Here is a 21,498-nt window from a genome sequence, read left to right on the forward strand (position 1 = left end):
TCATTGGAAGTACAGAGGGAAGGTGGACCAGGTGACCACTCAACTCCTTTGGACTCTTAAGATTATAATACTCTTTTCTGAAAGAGGGAAACGGCAATGCAGCAATCCCTCCACCGTTAGCTAAAGAGTTGAAATTGGTGTCTAAGGGGGCACCTGGGGGGCTCAGTCAGTGACGCGTCCAACTCTTGATTTCGTCTCAGCTCATGATCTCGTGGTTCATGGGTTTGAGCCCTGCATCATGCTCTGCACTGACAGTATGGAGCCTGCTGGGGATTCTCTCTGTCCCTCCCCTGCTTTCTCTCTCAAAAAATAAACTCAGAAAAAAAGTTTAGGGATGCCCGGGTGGCTCAGTTATTTAAGCATCCGACTTCAGCCCAGCTCACGATTTCACAGTTCGTGGGTTCGAGCCCCACGTCAGGCTCTGTGCTCAGAGCCTGGAAGCTGCTTCAGATTTTGTGTCTCCTCTCTCTTCCCCTCCCCAGCTCATACTCTGTCTCTCTCTCAAAGATAAATGTTTAAAAAAAAATTTTTTTTTTTTAATTTTTAAAAGAGTTGAACTTGGTTTCTCAAAATAACCAAGTAGGAAGTTGGATGTCTACAACTGAAGGTTCAGTTGTGATGGGCAGACAGACCTGCCTATGGAAGCAATGTAGAGCTCTTCACTGGCTTCTGGGAACTGAAATTTCCTACCTCAAGTTTCCCTGGAATGCAGATACTTCCGTGGCTAGCAGCCTTTCCTCCCGGATTCTGGAAGGCACACCCGACTAGACCCAAGAACTGCCGCCCTGTCCCAGTGCTGATGCCGCTTCTCCCGGTAACCCCACCCTTCCTGTTAGAAACAGAGCAGCCGACCCCCAGTCCAAACACAGCCCCAAAGTTCTGGGCCACAGTGGCCAGGTCTCCCACTCCCCATGCAGTTTATTCTCCTATCTTTTTGCCTTGTGCTCCTGGTTTCTCCCCCCAGTGTGGAGGCCAAAGATAACACGTAAACAAGACTTTCATCTTTATTCTTATCTTCCTATGTCCACAGACCTCTTTTTTACGTGGAGAGACTGAGCCTTTGGGCCACAAGTACTTTCCCTGTTGAGGACTTCATCATAGTGGTTCCTGGAAGAGGGCATTCACAGCAACTTCTAAGGCTCCACAGCACCTGTGCTACTGTGCTGTGTCACCTGCGCAGAAAATGTAGCTTTGAGCCCAGCTCCGTGAGCACGGAGGTCCGAGCCTTCCACGGTCCTGGGAAAGCTGATTCCAGGGATCCCAAACCCAAGACACCAGCTTGACGCCAGACCTGGTTACCAGGACTCGGAAGAAGGCCGTGGGTTCTGGGGGCTGCAAGCTTTGCCAATCCCACCGTGCTGGCAGGGGCCAAAGTCCAAAACTGACCCGTGAGTCCAGTCCCCCGCTTTTGACCACAGCTCTTATTTCACAGTCTTTTCCCTTGATTTCTTCTGTTTCTTCTGTTCCTCGTATTCAAGTATCTTCTGTTGGAAGTAGCCTGTGGGTTCAGAAGCCGGTGTTAGAGGCATATAATCCGGCCAAGTGGACGACGATGAGGTCAGGAACGGGGATCAGATATACCCTCTCTGTCTCCTCCGCCACCACACCCACATTCCCGCCAGGACTCCCATGTTGTCACAGGCCTCTGGAGATCCAGGTATTCAATTTGGCCCCAATCTGGGGCTACACATAGAATAGTCAGTAGAAATTAACTCCAGGTTAAAACAAAGAGCAAATTCTACCAAATGGCAGCCCAGAGGCATTTTCTGAGGCTTCAAGTTACTTTGTTCCAACCCCACTGACAAGACTACATCTTATTTCGTGGGCCTCTAGACACCATGCTGTTCATCCTCGGGCCACACCTGACTTGGAGGCAGAGACCCTCTCTGGGCTTGGAATGATAGGGGCCGTCACCGCATACCTGCAGGAGGGTGCTTGCTCTTCTCAGCTTCCTGGATGAAAAGGGAGAAGAGCTGTGTCTTCACAAACTTCTTCACAAATCGGCGGTTGGTCTTGGAGGTCAGAGCCTTATAGAAGGCCCGTTCTTGGAAGCGGCCTTGCCCGTTTGCCTCCCGCTTGATGTAGGAAGCATAGTGGCCCACAGTCTTGACAAAGAACTGCACAAATGGGCCCGAAACATGCTCGTTGAGCTGTTCGGAAGCTGCTGGAGATATACAAGAGGCCGTCTCAGAAGAACCACCCACTCTTGCCTCCAGGTGTCTTTCACGGCAGGGAAGCGGCCAGGGTAGGCCTCATAATTCCCGATCAAAATAGGAGATTGGGTACGGGTTCTGCACCCCTGCTTAGGAAGAATGACATCTTGCACTCAGACTGGCCCTAGAATCTAGGCACCTGGGACTGGCCCAGGACTGCTGAGTGAGTCCATTTTAGTCTGGGCAGGGGTGGTCGGGAATCCTGCCCTCAGGCTCTGTGGAGAAACCCAAATAAGGAGGACCAAGGACTTACTCTCGAACTCATTGATCCCCTGGCCAAGAGACTCTAAGATGTCATCCTGAAGCTTGGGTGGTAGGATATCTTTTTCATCACCAACCTAGGACAGAACAGAGCTCAGACGTCAAGCTGTCAGGGAGGCGGTGTCTTCACAGGAGGTGTATCGGCAGATAGCGTGAGGAGGGTGTGAATTCTACACCCCAACTCTACCCCCAAATAATTGGCCATGTAAGAGAGAAACAACAGACACTGCCTCTGGGTCTTGAGTCTGAGTGTAAACATTAGCAAGTCTTCTCTATATCCCTGGGGTACTGGGTTTACATCCCTGCTTTAGAAGCATCAACACCGATCGCCTCATAGAATGGTCTTAGCGTGGGTTCTCCCCCAGCAAAAGCACTTCAACTACGTGGAAGGAGGTGGAGCACGGGCGAGACGAGTGTGATAGACCAGGTGGTGGGCCTGCAGGGGCGTCGGAGCCCAGATACTTACTGACATTAAGAAGGTTCCTTCACAAAGATTCACCAATAGGACCTGAAATAAATAGAGCGAATGGTTTTCCCTCTTCCCATCAGAGACCACAGGGGCACTTACCACCTGCATTTCTGCCTGTGGCCGTACCTGTCAGCCCAAATGGCAACAAGATCGGCAACTGCAATTCTCCTTTCCTGCGTGACACCATCCTTTCTCACCCTTCCCCTCCTTGGAAACCCCAGTTCCCTTCCTGGGGAAAAGGAATGAGGGTGTAGGAAGGGGGTGAGGAGGAGCGCTAAGGTAGGAAGGAATACAACATGGGAGAAATCACAGCCAGTCACTCTTAATGAAAAATGGATCACAGTAATGGCTTCTAGATCTGGAACATTTAGCACACAGCACACACGATCGGGCTTTGCACATTTTCTCTCAGTTAATTCTCCCCACGGTCCTGGAGAGGCAGGCACTATCCCCATTTTGCAGGTGAGGGAACGAACAAGAAAGTTGTCCAAGGTCTTACAACTGGTAGAGCCCATTTCCAAGCCTAGATGGGTCCTACGTTCTGCATCCCTTTCTCCACCACCCTCCTTCAACTCCCTGCCCTCTGGTCAGATTTAGGACAGCAGTGGATGGCTTTTGATCTTTTGATGCTTGCAACAACTTTCTGTATGAACTCCTGGCGTCCTAGTTTAAAAACTCTCTGGGAGCTCTGGACCTTCCCACGGGAAATGGGAAGAGAAGGAAATGAGCCCAGGGCAACAGGAATAGGGAAGGAGAGGTGGTGAGGAAACCATGTGTGTGTCTGCAGGCTGCAGGGAAGGCACGCACAGGGCTGGCACTTGAGTCCTGCTACCGGCTCCCTCACTGTCCAAGGGGTCCTCAGTCCAGACTAGAGATTACAAATTGGCATCCTGCTGGTGGGATTCCAACCTGCTGATCTGTTTCTTTGATCCTCAGAGTATGTTTAAACAATTGAGTTGTTTTCCAATATTCAAAATGGGAAAATTCACTTAAACTTGGTTTTAGGACTCCTGAAAAGTCAGGAACTCTAACACTGGTTGGTCCACATGTCCTTATTTTTTTAAAACTTGTTTTACGTTTATTTACTTTAGAGAGAGAGAGAGACAGAGGCATGAGCAGGGAAGGGGCAGAGAGAAGGAGATACAGAATCCAAAGCAGCGTCCAGGCTTGAGCTGTCAGCACAGAGCCTGACACGGGGCTTGAACTCACAGATCATGAGATCATGACCTGAGCTGGAGTCAGACGCTTAACCGACAGAGCCACCCAGGCACCCCTGGTTGGTCCATGTTTCTAAAGGACCATGTTCAGATGGAACTGAGTGCAGCTGCCCCCTTTAGGTAGGGCACGTGCTCAACAGTTTGCCATGATCCACAAGCCTGGCTTGGTCATTTAAAAGCCTGCTGGGCCCCCCTTTGCAGTTTGTGGACTCTTGGTCTTGCCAATATGGTGAATGATCCCTTCTATGCTCCGTTCTTCCAAATAAAAGGAAAGAGGGACCGGAAAGTGTGCCAAAAGACAGAGTAGGCACTGTAAATATCCATTATCAGGGGAGAAAACGTTGAACTAGTCCAGGCCTGAAATCACTTGACTACATAGGCTCACATGCCTTCATTCAGGGAAGGCAGTTCATTTCAGGGAGCTAAGAGTACGAATGAAGAATTTTTTTTGTGAAGTTGTTCCCCAGAATCTTTCTAGTAATCGCTATATTATGGTCTGTTGAGTAATCCCTTCCAGAGAGCTTATGTGGGCCGCCAAAGAATCCCCCCACAGCCCCAGCGGCCCCTGGCCTTCCCCCTTCCTCGGCCCCTGCCCATTTCGCAGAGCAGCTGCTGAGGACGAAAACAGGCCAAGGCTCTTGCACAGCAGGCCTTGGGGTGTCGTCCTGCCTGGCTGTCGGGGAGGAGTCGGAACTGCGGTGTCAGCAAGTTTCATAACTCCTAGGGTTGGGATATTTTAAGTCCTTGCTAAACGTGGGGCTAATACTCTGACCCAGTTAGTCACATGGCAAAGGCTCCTTCAAAAGTCCTGTCTACTCAGCACTTACGAGGAGGGCTGGGAAGGCCAGGGAAGTTAGGAAGGGAAGTAGCTGACTTCTTTACTTCCCAGCAACACGTTGTATAAGAGGGGCTTTGGTTCTATCTGTGCTAGGTTCCATCATTGCCTGTGTGGCCTCGAATAAGTCAACTCAGTTCTTGGGACCTCCATGGTTTCTTACGCAAATGGGGGAAATCTTCCCCCTCAGGCTGGTTCCTGCCTCTTCAGTAGCTTCCCACTAGACCTCACCTCTTCCCTTGGTCAGCCCTTTGCACAGAAGTCAATGGTTAGCCAGTGTAGACATCCCTAAGTAACTCTCATAACTGAGATTATAGCAACGGGCGATCTTGGGAACAAGCAGAGTGCATGTTTTGAGTTGTTCTTCCAACACTGGAGTTGGCTTTATGCTACCAATGCCCGTTTTCACCACGCAGCCCTCTGGGCGTGTCTGGGCCACCGCCAAGAAACCAGAAGCTGACAAAACCAAGGGGGATCTGGACCTATATCCTCATTAGCCAAGTGAGCTCTGAGGTAATCAGAGAGAGAACTCTTGTGGGGCCTCTGGGTGGCTCAGTGGGTCAAGTGTCGGCCTCTTGATTTCGGTTCTGGTCATGATCTTGCAGTTTGAGTTCAAGCCCCGCGTCAGGCTCTGCACTGACAGTGTGGAGGGTGCTTGGGATCCGCTCTCCCTTCCCTGCCCCTGCTCATGTACACATGCACTCGCTCTGTCTAAATAAATAAATAAATAAGTAAACAAACCTTAAAAAAAAAAAGAAGGTAACTCTCGCCGCAAAAATCTGCATTTATCAAGGCTCATCGTTTGCAGGAGGGCTACATTAGCTCCCTTGCAGGGAACGCAAATGAATTCTAGTGGGGTGTGGTGGGGTATAGACCAGCTGTGCTTGTCCATTCAGATGAGTGATGGGACACCCCAGGGCCTGCCCTTCGGAGCCAACCGACATAGGACGGCTGGACGACCCCTGAATAAGCTGCCCCTTAAGCCCAGAAGGAAATCTTCCGGGAGGAGGAAGTAGCCACGTGCTGAGCATCAACCATGCGTGAGGCACCAGGCTATGAGCTTTCCTGCAGGCTCTTTCCCCCAGAACCCCTAGCACTTGAACACTGCCGTCCCCGTTTTGCAGGGAAGAAGCTCAGGCTGAAAGAGGGTAAGCAACTTGCTCCGAGTCACACGGCTGTTAGTGGCGGAGCCCAGGTGCAAAGCCAGGTGTGCCCGACCCCAAGCGACGCCCTCTTCCTGCTGCATCATACCTCTTCCATGGGGCTATCCATAACCTGCTGCTGAAAGCGCATTTGTACTCCGACCATGAAGGGAGTGGGGCAGCAGACAGTGTCCAAAAGGCTCTCGGGGACAACGGGGATGTAGGTGTGCGCCCAGCTGAAGGGGTAGAGCAGCGCGGCGGCAGCGTGGATGCACTGAGACAGGGTGCTGGGGACAGGGCACAGAGAACACGAGTCAGAGGGGCCTCCCTGTGCCTCCGCCACGACACACCCCCCACGGCCCCCCGCCGACGGCAGGAGCAAGTCTAGAGCTGTGCCGGTCGCAGAGCTTGGGACTACCGATGGCTGCGGGGAGGGAGCGTGGGGGACAGAAGCCAGGAGCGGCCTCGAGGCTCCTCTCATCCAGGATGGGGCCTCTGTCTGACCCTTCTTTTCCCGCCCAGTTGGTGCCCCCTCTCCCCACTGCACAAAAACACTAGTGGCTCCAGAGAGGGGGGAAGAGGAAATGCCTTCACTCCAGCAGCTTACTGACTGAGCCCTTCTACACGCTCACCACTGCGCTAAGGATGTGGACACCAGGAAGTACAAGGCGCTGACCCCACTGAACAAACTCACAGTGTAGTTAAGGAGACAAACGTAAACAGTGAGACACAGCAGAGAGGCGAAGCCGTGTTTCCTCCTTGTGGCTATCCACCCTCACCCATACGTAGTCTTTACCTCTCACGGCTCCCTCTGGCCACCGGAGGTTATTTAAAGTTAACAGGTTGGTGCCAGAGCGAGCTTGGGGAAATTCCTAGATTCCAGGAACCTTTGCCCGGCAATTCCTACCCGGAAAGTCCCACAGAGGTGGCCCCTCCACCCTTCCAATGAAGCATTCCCCTGGATGATTCCTGCCTCGGTCACAGCTCAGGCAGACTCCTCACCACACCCCCCAACACACACACACACACACACACACACACACACACGGCCTGTTCTCTGTCCTCTCCGCTCCTCTCCACGGCTTCTCCGTGGCTCCCCATTTCTCCAAACAACACCTAACCCGAGGCCAATCAAAACACAGATACAGAAACCGTGTTTCAGTTCTTAGAATGGAGCTTGCACTTCCTGAGTCACAAAGATTGAGTCCCTGAGGGTCTAGCCGGGCTTAGGCTGACTGGAAGTCTCCTCCCTGCCTGTGCTTCAGGGGTCTGACAAGCTCAGTGTGGGAAGGAAGTGGGGGGGGGGTGGGTGGAGGGGGGCAACCTCCCTGGAGAAAGTGAGCACCTGAGAGGCGAGTCCTGCCTGCCCTGGCCTGTGCCCAGGCCAGCAGGCACCTGGAATCACCTTCACTTCCCAAACACTGATCTCAGGGGAAAAGGAGGAAGCCCAGCTCCAGCCACAAGAGAAACTTCGTATTTTTCTACAGGGTTGAAAGTGGGAACACTATTTCCAGAGCAGAAGATGCCACCACTTCCCTCAAGGATTTAGCCTACAACGAGTGCCTTTTTGGCGGTCACTGATTTTTATAGAATGTTCAGCCCAGAGACCTCAAGCCCTACACGCTTCCTTTCCCCTAATACCCATGACATTCCCCTGACCCTCTGGCCTAACATTTGAGCCCCTAACCTAACCTCGTTTTCTTCTTCCCTAAAAGATAGAACCAGGGTTGTCAGTCCAATATCCTTGGCTTTCTCCCTCCCCAGACATGAATAAAAGGTCAGCCTCCTACTGTTTTATGATATTTTCCTCTTCTTCTATCATATGTCTCCCCATGTCTTTCTCAGACTTGAGGCCCGTAAGAGGCAGAGACCAAGAAACGACAGTCCCCTTCTTTGACTATGTACAGGGATATATGCAGCTGTGAACTTATCATGAAGGATAACAGCTGGCTTTGGCACAGCAAAGGAAACCTTCAACGAAATGAAAAGGCAGCCTACTGAATGGGAGAAGATTTGAGGATGACATAACCAATAAAAGGTTAATATCTAAAATATATAATGAACTCACACAAGTCAACACCAAAAATCATCACAGTCATGTGATTAAAAAATGGGCAGATGACCTGAATAGCCATTTTTCTAAAGAAGACACACAGAGAAGATCCTCAGCACCACTAATCGTCAGGGAAATGCAAATGGAAACCACAATGAGATATAACCTCACACCCATCAGAATGGCTTATATCAAGAACACAAGGGATAGCAAGTGGTGGAGAGGATGTGGAGAAAAGGGAACCCTCATTCACTGTTGGTGGGAATGGAAAGTGATGCAGCTACTGTGGAAAACAGCATGGAGGTCCCTCCAAAAGTTAAAAACCAAAATACCACAGAACCCAATAATTCTGCTGTGTGTATATCCAAAGAAAACAAAAACACTAATTTGAAAAGCTGTATGCACCCTTAGGTTTACTGCAGCACTCTTTTACAAGAGCCAAGATACGAAAACAACCTAAGCGTCCACCGATCGGTGAATGGATAAAAAAGAGTTGATATATACACATACACAAAGGAAGATTGGCCATACGAAAACAATGAAATCTTGCAATTTCACACCAACATGGATGGACCTAGACCATGTACTATGCTAAATGAAAGAAGTCAGACAGGGGTGCCTGGATGGCTCAGTCGGTTGAGCGACCGACTTCGGCTCAGGTCATGATCTCACGGTTTGTGAGTTCGAGCCCCGCGTCAGGCTCTGTGCTGACAGCTCAGAGCCTGGAGCCTGCTTCGGATTCTGTGTCTCCCTCTCTCTCTGCCCCTCCCCCACTCATGCTCTGTCTCTCTCTGTCTCAGAAATAAATAAACATTAAAAAAAATTTCAGAAGTCAGACAGAGAAAGACGAATACCGCATGAGTTCACTTCTACGTGAACCTAAAAAACAATACAACAAACAGAAGCAGACACAGACCCATAAATACAGGGAACAAACTGGTGGTTGCCAGAGAGGAGGTGGGAGGGAGGATGGGCAAAATAAGTGAAGGGGGTTAAGAGGTACAAACTTCTGGTTATAAAAATAAGCAAGTCACGGAGATGAAAAGTACAGCGTAGGGAAGAGAGTCCACGACATTGTAATAATGTTGCAGGGTGACTGGCCGTGACTACACCTATCTTGGGGAGCACCGAGGAACGTATAGAACTGTCGAATCAGTATGTTGTACACCTGAAATTAATATAACACTCCGGGCTACGTGTATGCCCGGCAGGGAGGTGGTGCACTGTGTCATTTGATCCTCGGCAGAAGCTTATGAGGTAGGCACGATCCTTATTGTGATTTTACAGATAAGGAGACTATGACTTCAGGAAGTCAAGAAACTACCCTAAGGGAAAGCACACAGTTAAAGGTAGAAGAATGGTTTGGACTTGAACCTTGCCCTGCTGATTTCAACACCTGTGCATTCAACCACTACAGATTCCTACATCCCCTCGGGTCAAAGACCATGTCTTGTTTGTCTGTATCTTCCTGACGTTTGGCATCTGGCAGACAGCTGACACACAATAAATGTTTGTTGAATGAGTGAAAAAACGGATAGATGAGATGTGTCTGCCATTAAGGATGATGGGCTTGGGGCGCCTGGGTGGCTCAGTCGGTTGAGTGTCCGACTCTTGATTTTGGCTCACGTCATGATCTCAGTTTGTGGGATTGAGCGTCGCGTTGGGCTAAGCACTGACAGCATGGGGCCTGCTTGGGATTCTCTCTCTCCGTCTCTCTGCCCCTCCCCTGCTTGCACGCTCCCTCTCTCTCTCTCTCTCTCTAATAAATAAATAAACTTTAAAAAAAAAAAAGGGGGGGGGGATGATGGGCTTCTGACCTCCAAACCTATATACGCCTTCTTTCCCTCCCTAAGCCATCAGGAGCAGAATCACATCTGCACCCACCCTGACTGGTCTCTGCCTGGAGCCAAATCTGGATCTTTCTTCACCCTTAGGCAGCAATCAAGTTTGGAGGCAGAAGCAGGGGAATTGCAACAGCTGTTTCTCTAGGAGGCTTAGTGCAAAATCAGACCTGGAGGCAGGAGGGTGGGTGTCAAGGTCCTACAGCCTGATTCCCTTAGAGAACCCTCCGGTCCGTCCCCTCAACCCAGGGGAGCCAGACGGCCCGGGGAAGCGGCCCAGCGGCTGGACCCACCTGAGATCTTCTGCCAGGAAGATGATTCTTCTCTCCAGCACTGCAGAGGCAAATATATGAAGGATCTGCTCAAAACGGAGACAGCGCAACAGAGATCTAAAATCCACGTGTTCTAGGTGGGAGTCCAGGGGCCGTGTCAGGGAGATGAACTGCAGGGGAACCAAGGAGAGAGAAGGTGTCACCACATTGAAAACTCGCAGACCCTGGAACGCTGGGTCTCCACCTGCCTCCCCTCCACTCTCCTGGCTACATCTGATCCGGCCTCTCCCCTGATGGAAGCACTTCGGTGGTTTCCCTTAGCTCTGAGGGTCATGCCGACCCCGTCCCCCTTTCCAGTCTGCTCTTCCTGCCTGAGGGTCCTCACAGGTCAGGTCACCCTTCTGCTTGTCTCCTCCTCCCTCCGGCTCAGAGGCCCGCCTAATTGGACGTGTGTTTCCATCATTTTCTCATGGAGCATCTGGTTTCTCCCCTTTCGTCACTTTACATACTTATTTGTGTCTTTCCTTACTTAGTGTCTGTCTCCTCCACTAGATTTTAATCTCCAGGAGGTCAGGAATCCTATTCATTGTATCCACCGAGTTGTATCCAGAAAATTGCATGGCCTGGTGTAGGGCAAGCATTCTATGGAGGCCTAGCTCCTCCCCTCATTTTTACATAGGGAAGCCAAGGTTCAGAGAGGCAGGCCGACCTTCCACAGTCCCAGGGGGCAGGACTGGAAGAGACAGCCTTGTGCCTGCAGTGACAGCATCCCCGTGTGGCATGGGTGCGGACACAGGGGTGGGGAGGGATGATAACAAGTAGACAGATGGGAGGCCATGAGGGAGTGATACTGGACACACACATGGGAAGATAAGGGTGGTAATGGGGAGAAATGGCCGTTTGGGGCTGGGGGCACAGTCCATTCCAGCACCAGGAACCTTAGCTTACATGTTTTATTTATTATAAATACAAGTCTTGGTGGCCCGAACAGTAAGTAGGTCCCTGGGAGCATCAGGTTGGGAGGGTCAGAAAACGTGGGTTTGATTTTCAGCTCTGTCAATCCTTCTAGTCAGGCCCCGGTCCCGGCCTGGCTCAGTCTGGGTGTGTTAACCAGGGAGGGGGGATGGCATGACTGTGACAGCGGTACCACCGAAGCTGGGGCTCATGCACTCCGTAACCCACCTCAGTGCCCGAGTCGGGGATGAAGCTCTTGAGGGTGACAGTCTTCCCGGGGGCAGGGAAGGCCGCCTCTCGGAGGCCCTGCATGAACGGGTAAATGACGGCCACGGAGATCTGGTGCCTCTTCTCCACCTCATCCAGGATCTGCAAGGAAACGGCTCAGAGGGATGCCACCGGGAAGTGGCAGAGACCCCCGTGCGTGCGTCTTCCCGCCCTGCACTGATCCAGCCAATCCCCGTGGACCTTCTAGGCTTCCCTCTCTTCCCCGGCAGAGCCCAGTCTGCTGTTTCTCTCCTGCAGGAGGCCTGTAGCCTTCTTCCTTTCACCCTCTCCCTACCAGTCCGTTCCTCCCTTTTCCTGGCACCACGTGACCGCCTTCCCCCCCCGCCCCCCCCCCCCCCCCGCAGTCATCCCAGAGCCAACCACCGCACACAGTGGTACCATGTCTCATCACGCTGGGATGCTGGGTGCAGTGGGAGCCTAGAACCCTGGGCCTCTTGGGTGTTACTCTGCCCTCCGACTTCCACCGGAGACTCGCCAGGGCCAGGGCCAGACTGCATCCCCGAGAACCCAGCCCAGATGAACACTCCACCAAGCAAAGGCTCACAGCGTCCTGCCCTCACCCTCTGAAGATCCTGCTGGGGGCAGAGCACATTGAAGCTCTTTCGTGGCCACCAAGACATGCCTGTCCATTCTGAGGCCTGACTCGGGTGCACAGGCCCTGCAGTTAGCTCCAGAAGTCCTAGGGACCTCCCCCCTCAGAGGGCTCACGGGGAGTCTCGGGGCCCCCCTGTAGAGCAGCCGTCTTCACACTTGTTCAGTGTTCTGCATTTCTCATGTCGCTTCATTCGAGCCTCGTGCCAGGCCCTAAGCCAGGGAGGTGAGCCATCACTGCACGCCCTTGACGGATGAGGAAACGGGAAACTCCCGCCCCCTAACCTGGGATTTTCCCTGCTGTCGTGCTCCAGCTGCTTTCTTACCTGACCAGAGGGGGAGCGTGGGCTCTCTGCGAGGGAGAAAGTCCCAGTTTTCTCGAGCCCAAGCTCCTCTCTGCCTCAATTTCCCCAAGTGTGCCTAGGATCGACCCCGGCTGTGAGAAAAGAAGTCCACTGAGGGCCCAGGGAGCACAGACAGGTCAGGCGGCCAGGCCGACCTGGAGGCTGAACAGGCCAAACAGGCCCCAAGGAATCCCGCTCCACCTCTACCTTGGAGAACAGGCCAAAGCAGCCGATGCAGCTGATGATGCAGTAAACCTTGGGAAGGCGAGGGCCACGGCCGGCGGGCTGGGGAGGGACAGACAGGCTCCTTCAGTGCCGCAGCCTCCCCAGGGCTTCTCCCAACTGGGGCTGACGGGGCACAGGGCTGGTGGCTGGGACTAGGGGACTCATGGGGAAAGGCAGGCCAGACGGAGAAGCCCCTGGCTGTGCAGAGCTTCTGTTCGTGGCGCAGGCAGCAGGGAGGCCAGAACAGCCACCACAGTCAAAAGAAGATGGCCTTGAGGGGACCAAGCCCTGCCACCGTCAGCACCAGCACCAGGTGGGGCCCGCAGAGAAAGGGAGCAAGTGTGTTGTAGAGATGAGGGAATGGCGAGGGAGGACGGCACTGTAAAAGTGACTTGGAGAATCCTCTTGAGACCCAAGAATCATTGTCCAGCCCCAGTCTATGCTCTGGGAGGCTCTGGGGGCCAAGGCGGCCAGGCCTGGGTACAGAAGGTGGAGAGGGGATTAGGCAGGAGCCTCCCACACAGGGAGATGTCAGAAGCTTGGTGAGAGAAGAGACCAAAGCATGGCCAGCAAAGGTCCCCTGGGTGGGCAAGGAGAGGCAAGTGTCCCCATTCCTGCAGGGTTGCAGAGGGCACTAACATGGCAGCAGGTGCTGGGCCGTGCGCTCCCCGCAACCACCACTGCCAAGGAGCCTTGGCTTTTGCAGCTGAAGCTTGAGCAAGCCCAGCTGTGGAGCCAAGTGGGCTGCAGAGAGGAGGGGGCGGTTCTGAGCAGCACAGACCAAGAGGCGCCTGCAGTATCCAATCTTCCTGCTCCCATCCACGTTGGTCAGAACGAAGGAAAAGGTCTCCCTGAAGAAGAGCACACACATGGTTTGCATTTGCCCACTAGACCCTAAAACAGGAAGGCGGCAGCCTCAGAGAGATGCTGAGCAGGGTCAGGGGGGCAGAGGGGAGCTGCTGGTTAATCCTGAGAGTAATAATAACACCAGTAATTTATTACGTGCTTATTGGCTCCCAGCTCTAAACGCACCACCTCGTTTCATTGTCGAAACAACCCTTTGAGGTAGGTTCAATTACGATCCCCACTTGAAAGACAAAGGAACTGAGGCCGCAAAGGTGGTTCTTATCCAAGGTCATTCGACTCAAAAGTGGTAAAGCCAAAATGCGAACTCGGGCAGCCAAAAACCAGGGCTGATGCTGAAAGGGACTTTGCCACATTGCCTTCATTGAAGCCAAAGGCCTTCTGCTGAGTCCAGCTTCTTCCAGAAGCAGCCAAAACATGGCGACTGTCATTCCCAGGACAGGTGAGAGAACCTCGCCCTTCTCTGGACAGAGGTGACAGGCCGGTTGACCGAGTTGGCTAAGATCCCTGGCCTTGGGGGACTCCAGGAGAGACGTTTATAAATGGATTGACTACAGCCCCTCCCCATCAGGAGAGAAGCTGGTGAGAACTGGCATCCACACCAAGTGAGGGAGCCACAGGACCCACACGGCTCACACTTGTCCCTTCTCCCCCAGTCCCAGGTTCCTCTGTCCCAGGCCCGGGCAATTACCTGGGGTACTCAGTGAGTGGTGCCCACTCATTCCCATCTGGGAAGCAGAACAAGGGGATGGCACTGAGCAGCCGTTCCTCCTCCTCCTGCTGGCCCCGAAGCAGGTTCTCTCGCTATAGGAAACAGGGGAAAAGCCCAGTGAATTGTGGGGGCAGGGGCAGGAGGAGAGGGCTTGAGGGCTGGCAGGCTGCTCTTGAGGCTCTAAAGCAGTTTGAGAATAAGCTTTCCTGCTGGCATGGGGGCTCAACGTGCCTCTGCCTGTCACTCTGCACAGGGACTTCATTCAGGGTCCGACCAGCCCCACGGCTGAGTCTACACGAGCCTGAGTTAGACATCAGTATCCTAAGGACCCACATAGGCAGGAAGGGGGCCAGGGCCTCACTTGGTATAGAAAGGCCCAGAGGCTGCCTGGCCTCCTGGAGGGGCCACGTGAGAGAGCCACCACATTAGAGAGGACAGGTGGCCAGCTCAGCTGCCGGGCCGGCAGGGTCAATGAGGATGCCCTACGCCCGCCCCTGACCGCAGTGCGGGAGCAGACATGAAGGAGCCTGGTGTTTGGGCTGTGGCCACAGGCTGAGCCTGCCCACCAGCTGTGTGCCCGCCCCACCCTCTCCTTCCCACCCACCCCAGGGAGGGGATGCCTGCAAGGAGGTCTGGCAGAAGGTAAGCTTCTCTACAGAGAAGGATGACTAAGGATGGAATTTGGAAGAACTAGGAGGCCCCAAAAGGGGCAGAAGAACCAGCCTGGTCTCCCGGCCAGGGAGCCCAGGTCAGGTCCTCACAAAGAAGCCAGACCTAGATTCTGTGGGTGATAACAGGAAACAGGGCTGGGCCTGAAGGAAACAGGAGCGGAGGAGCGCAAGGCGGCTCTAGACCTGAGCCCTGGCACCGCCCCCCTCTCAAACACCCAAACCCGGGCTCCCCCTGCCCCCTCCTTCAGTCCTTACCTTGGGAAACTGGTAGGTGATGGTGGGCTCATAGTCATGCCCTGAACTCTTTTTTTTGAGGGAAACCACGAAGAGGTATTCAAAGAAGTGCTGCCCTCCAGCAAAGGTGGACAGACAGTGCTCCGGGGCCCTTTCTGGTTCCTTCGCAGCTTCCCTCAGGTTGTCCTGGCGACTTCCTGAAACCAAGACACCAGACCCCACTTGGTATCTCCGCAGCCCATGCCCCAGGTGGAGCCTGTGTGGCTCCCGGCAAGTTGTGCACCTCGGGGCCGCCAGGCCAACGCGAAGGTCCCCGGAGCCTTCCCCGCTCCTCAGGGCCTGCAACAGGGTCAGAACCAACTGGGCAGTTTCCGTGCCTGCCCTGGGAGATTTGAAAACCCAGGGAGCCAAGAGGGGGACAGAAGCCACTGATTTGGACGCCAAGGAAAGGGACTGGGGAGCCGCTTGGGAGGCCCTATGCCCCAGAGGCAGAGACTGTGCCCACCCACAGGTGCCCAGGGCAGTACCTGAAAGAGTAAGCCCTGAGCCGACATGTATCCAAAGCAGAACAGGTCCCAGAGCCACGTGCCTGTGACCACACAAACCCCCCCATGGTGGGGCATGACCTGCTCTAAAATCCAGTAGGGGAAGTATTCTGGTCTAGGCACACGGGGGACCAGATGGAGGTCAAACTATAAAGATTCTACATGTAAGAAAAGGAAGAAGCATTTCAAGGAAGAAACAGCCCCATCCAAGAGGGTCACCCTAGAAAACAGGAAGTGGGTAATCCAGTCCAGACCTGCTCGGAGTCGGGGCAGCCGGTTGCGGAACAGCCTGAGCATCGTGCCTACCACTTGTCCTTCCATCTTCTCGAACCTGCAGGGCATTGGAGTCCTTCCCTTTCCTCCTACAGACCGGCTACAGAGAGTCTGAGAGAGGGGCCGCTTCAGTCTCCAACCACAACTCCGTGAAGCCAAGCCATGTGCTGCCTTCCAAACAGGGGACGGCAGTTTCCATGCTGAGCACCCAATGGCTGAGCAAGAAGGATGTGACGGGACCCAAGAAGGCAGCAGAAGGCCCGCACCAACAGAGGCAGCATCCTGGCACTGCAGCTCAGACCTCAGCTCCTCCCAAGAGCCCCAGGGTGTGGCGAGAGAAAAGGTCGTGAGCAAACACCTCCAAGGCCCAGCTGCTTTCTGGGCTAAGGGCTGTGAATTCTGGGTTGCGGATTGTGCAACGGGTTTATTTACAACTTCGGGACAGTGAAGAATGCCTAAGAGCATCAGACTGTGGGCACTGGAACTTCACCAGCCCCATGACAGGGATCTTATATCCCCGTAACTTTGACTCCTGACCTTTCACATCTCAACTTGGTCCACTACCGCCCCAAACCCCTGCAAGGCCCCATGCTGCATTCAGGAGTTTCCAGGACTTCAGGACTGCAAGCAAGAGGATAGGACCAAATATTCCCCACAGCCAGCATACCACTGCCTCCCTTGATTAAGATAAATAGACCCAGTCCATTAATTCTCTAAATGGAAAAAAACCGTTCTAGCATGAGAGAGTTCTGGAAATTGATACGAACGTAAAAGCCTCCTCTCCTGGAGGTAAAATAGACAACAAATCCATCTCTGAGCTGGAGAGTTCCTGATACTTCAGGATGATCTACAGCGATGCATCTCTTACCGCACTCCCCCCCCCCCCCTTCACCCCTGCAATATATCCAAAGTCTGACTTCTCTCACGGGAACCGTTCCAGGGCTCCAGCAAAGGATCCCACTTCCCAAATAGGAAGCACTGACTCAGGACAGTCTCCCTGGCCTACAGTAGGGGACGGACCAGTAGCCTCAGCAGCTTGAGGGGCATTCGGTGACAATAGAAAGCAACTGGGTGATCTCTGCCCTACCCCCACTCCTGCTCAGGCTTTTTTCCCCGTTGAGCCAGGTCAATAGTTCTGCCCAAGCTAAAAGCAGAGCAGGTGGCCCCTTGGGCTCTAGTGGTATCTAGAGCCAGGAGGCTGGGGAAGAGAGAAAAATAACAATAAGTCACCTAGGAATGAGTAAATGCCCGGGGTCAGAGAGGACTTTGTCAGAAAGCTGACTCTAAAAGGGGCCAGGAAGCAAAAGGGTTTGGTAACAGTGTTTGCCACTCCAGCAAAGAATTAGCAGCCCACTGGAGGAAAGTGGGTTGCTTGAAAGGGGGAGATGGCTGCCTTCTTCTTAAGAGCTCCAGATTGGCTTTCGTGGGACTAGTAAAAGCCAAGACTCAGGGGCCCCAGACACGACTCGTGGGGAGAACCCACAAGGAAGGATGTGACAGATTCTGTCATGGTGAGGACAATGACCCAGAATACTCAGAACTGTCACCACGCCTTACAACCTGCACAGACTTGTTGCACAGCCCTCACCACCTGAGGAACAAGCATCTTCCTCATACAGATGGGGAAACTGAGTCACAGAACAAGTCAGGGGCTATTCAGGGACTATTAACAGAATGGGGGGGGGGTGGGTAGGAATTATGAGAGTCCCATGTCTATGCTCCTGCCTTTTAGATATAGTACTCACCAACCATTCCACAAATGTGGGCTGCCTCCTGTTTGCAAAGGTCTTTGAGAACCCAAATCTTTTCACTGACCATTCCAGAACCTCAGGAAATTATGCCTTTCCCTGAACCCTTTGGGTTGCATTTTCAGCCCATTTCCTCCTGCTTTATCAGCAGAGCCAGGAGAACAGCAAAACTCACAAAATCAAACAAAAGAGATTACCAGACTTTTGGGCTGAAGCCCAAGAAATCCAGAAAAGGATTGCTTTCTTCTCCCTTTCAAAGAGGTTTATCAACAGAAGAGAAAAGCTGAACAGAAAACATTCATCCTAGGGGCGGCTGGGTGGCTCAGTTGGTTGAGTGTCCGACTTCGGCTCGGGTCATGATCTCGAGGTCTGTGAGTTTGAGCCCTGCGTCGGGCTCTGTGCTGACAGCTCAGAGCCTGGAGCCTGCTTCGGATTCTGTGTCTCCCTCTCTCTCTGCCCCTCCCCTGCTTACACCCTGTCTCTCTCTGTCTCTCAAAAATAAATAAATAAATGTAAAAAAATTAAAAAAAAAAAAAGAAAGAAAACATTCATCCTATTAATATAGGTCATCTCATTTAATCCCTGGTGCCCTGGAGTGCAATCACAGTCCTGAGTTTTTTAGTTGAGGAGGGAGCCACCCCTTCTAGGGAAGTCGAGAGTCTGGTTACACTTGTTCCTCCACCAGGAAGCCCCTCCCACGGCCACCTGACTAAAGTCACAAAACCAGCTAGACTATAGGTAAGGGGACTTTTTAGCACTTTGATGTAGAAGGCTGGCTCTTCCTTTTCTAGCTCAGCTGCTCTCCACTCAGGACCACTACCACTGCCACTTCTTCCCACCAGGATGATTTACACATGCGTGTACGTGCACACACATAAACACACGCACACACACACCTCTTACCACACAGCTGCCCTGAGGGCAAAAGGGAAAAGAAGATGCGGGAACTGCCCAGAAAGGTGAAGGATGGTATGGAAGACGAAGAGAGCACACTCTCCTGGCCTGACAGGTGGCCAAGCTCAGGACAGCGAACACCGGCTGCTCACCTCACAGCTCCTCCTCGATGCCCAGACACCATGATCAGCCCACTTTGGGGGCTGGGGTGGGAACAATTGGAATGTCTCCTCTGGGCTGCCAAAAGCAGAACTCTGCCATTCACACAGCCTTCTGAGGGTTGAGGGAGTCCAGGAAAGCCCAGGCCAGTACTCTCCAGAGAAAGGAGGACACCAGCGAGGTCAGAATGGCCGAACTCCGTGCCAACCCTTGCTGTCCAGAGCCCTGCCCCCATTCCTGTCTCTGAAATAGTCTGGGAGTGAGGGGGGTGGGGGGGGTGGCAGGAGGGAGGGCAGAAGGAGCACCTGTGTCTCACCCCAGATCTGCCCAATTCGGGGGCCTGGCGTAGGAAGGGGACTTTTCAACTGCCAATGTTAGAAGGCTGTCTGGGAGTGACCCGATTTACCTTCCAACGGACTCCTTTCTGCTCAGAAGGTGCGACCTCTGGGCAAAGTATCTAAAGGACACTTCAGGACTGGCTACCGGCAAGCCGAAATAAATGTTTGTTGAATGAATGAAAACATGAATGAATTCCCAATTGTGTTCTTGCAAAGCCCAGCGCCCCTGCTAGGAAGAAAGGAAGTGACTTCTACTGGAGTCCCCACAACCCTGGACGGGAGGAATTCTTTCTCCCTCACCTGGGGGTGGGGGTGTCAGCGGCCAGGGCAGGCGTGCCCTGTCTGGTTCGCAGGCTCTAAGGCCCCGCAGAGCAGGCGCTCTCCCAGGTCTGCCGGGGGCCACACTCTCCGGGGCCCCGCCGCCCGCAGGTGGGGGCGGTCACGTCGGGGGAGCTGAGTTTCCGAGGAACGCAGAGCGGGCGGGGCGGGGCGGGGCTGGGGTTCCAGGAGGGCGCCTCAAGCACACTGCGGTTGCACCACAAGCTTCCTGGCTGGGAGGACACGTGGCCCCGGGGCCCCACAACGGCTTCCTTCGGCCCGCCGCCTCCCCCTCGCCCCCGCGGGCCTGGGCGCCCCTCCGATCTGCGACCCCGGCGCCACCTCGCCACGTCCCCTCCACCTGCGCCCCCTCTCCGGCTCACCTGGCGCCGGGCCTGCGCTCCTAGTGGCCCTCAGTCGCCCCCCCCTTCAGCCTCCCCCCCCCACCCTCTCCCCCGGCCCCCGCCCCGCCAGCCTCGAGGCCCGGCCCCCGGCTTCCCCGCCCCCGCGCCCCGGCCCCGCACTAACCCCCGCGGCGGCGCTTCAGTCTCAGGCTGGCTCGGAGGCGGTGGCCGAGCCCATCCATGGCCCGGCGAGTGCCCGGCGCCCGTCCCGGGTCCGCGCCGGCCCCGCCCCCGGAGCTCGCCCTTCGCGGACCCGGCACTTTCGCTTTTACGCGGGGGGGTTGGGGGGGGAGGCCAAAGGCACAGGCCCGGGACCGGGCGGCGCACCTTCCGGACGGCGGGCCAAACCCCGGCGCACCTGGGCGGGCCGCCTCTGCCCTGGGCACCCCCCCCCCCCGCGCCCCCGGCGGAGCGGCGTGGGGTGACAGAGGGCGCTCGACGCGCGTCCGGGAGGGGGCGGTGCCACCACGCTCCCACCCTCCGTGGGGCGCCCCGGGAAGCTCGACTTGCCCGAGCCCGCAGTCCCCAAACGCGCGGGTGCGACGCGGTCACGCCCTACCTTCTCAGCACCGGCTGGGAGTGCCCTGTGGGCACCGGGGCCCTTTCCAGGTGGCTCCACTTATCTCAGAGTCGGCACACCTTCCACCCTTCCATCTCTCCCCACCCCGCAACTGCTGTAGCCTCTGGCTATTTCCTTCTGTGTCCTATGCTTTCTGTGTCCTTGCCCCCATAGGGCACGTGTCCCTCGCTCTTTTCCCTATTTCACTTCCCTAAGAACCAACGAGCCAACGACAGCCCTTCGGGCTCCCGAGGAGGGACTGGAGGAACCCTTAGGGATCTGACCCTGACTTGCGTCCAGAGTGTGCTTGGGTAGCTCAGCAAAGTGGGAGTAAACCCTGCCCCGCCAGCCCACAGACATGTGAACGCTAAGGAACAGAAAGCTCTTTGTAGACTATCATGTGATACAAATGTAAGGGATGGTGATGGTGATGGTGATGATGATGGTGGTGATGGTGATGTCAGCTGCAGCTATCCACACTCCTGGTCTAATCCGAAATCCCCATAGAGCCTTTCAGCTCCTCCTCCGCCCTTCTCCTACTCATTGAAATCCGAATGAACACGCAGAGACTTCAAGCTTTAGTTGTCAGACATGAAAATTTGCATCTGATAAGCCCCACTTGCTTCTGGGCCACCTGCCTGGCTCTCCTCTTCCTCCCAGACCTGCACCTGTAGGCTGGGAAGGGTGGGGCGTGTGCAGAGTCTATCTGAAGTTTCTGCATTCACAGAGGTTTTAGCCTCAGTTTCACTTGTGAGAGGCACAAGGCAGAAGACACTGGCAGAAATATGTCTGGGCTCTATAGAAAGGACCCTCAGACCTACACCTCCTTTCTGTCACCCACGCATGGCCTCCAGGTACCTCTCCTGTCACAGACAGGGTGGGTGAGCAGGAGTGGAGAATCCAGCCCTGGTATTAAACTGTCTAGTCTTTGCCAGGAGGTTCTAAAAGTTGGCCTCTACTCTGGGCATATGCAATTTTGTACTTAATTACACAGTCTGTTTCTGTTCCCTATTCTCTGTGTGTTCCCACACGCAAGGACACCTCCTCCCCAAGTATCTCCTCTTGGCTGGTGTC

General features: G+C 54.2%; 1 protein-coding gene across 6 annotated transcripts; it reads right to left on the minus strand.

Annotated features, from left to right (window-relative positions):
• Positions 1-986: 986 nt before the first annotated feature.
• On the minus strand, positions 987-20,301 carry DENND2D (DENN domain containing 2D). 6 transcript variants are annotated; one of them, XM_045478626.1, is made up of 12 exons: positions 19,990-20,301; positions 15,208-15,383; positions 14,261-14,373; positions 13,487-13,556; positions 12,688-12,765; positions 11,486-11,626; positions 10,325-10,473; positions 6,247-6,424; positions 2,941-2,982; positions 2,467-2,551; positions 1,922-2,161; positions 987-1,498 (listed from the first exon to the last, which is right to left on the minus strand). In XM_045478626.1, the coding sequence occupies exons 1-12, from the start codon at positions 20,045-20,047 to the stop codon at positions 1,422-1,424; spliced, it is 1,407 nt and encodes a 468-aa protein (XP_045334582.1). In that variant the 5' UTR covers positions 20,048-20,301; the 3' UTR covers positions 987-1,421. The 6 variants fall into 6 exon arrangements, with proteins under 6 accessions (XP_045334582.1, XP_045334581.1, XP_045334579.1 ...); XM_045478625.1 differs by having other exon boundaries at positions 1,922-2,164; positions 19,990-20,299; XM_045478623.1 differs by lacking the exon at positions 19,990-20,301 and adding an exon at positions 15,986-18,129.
• Between the last annotated feature and the right edge of the window lie 1,197 nt (positions 20,302-21,498).

Source organism: Leopardus geoffroyi, chromosome C1 (genome assembly GCF_018350155.1).
Source record: "Leopardus geoffroyi isolate Oge1 chromosome C1, O.geoffroyi_Oge1_pat1.0, whole genome shotgun sequence".
Lineage (NCBI taxonomy): Eukaryota > Metazoa > Chordata > Mammalia > Carnivora > Felidae > Leopardus > Leopardus geoffroyi.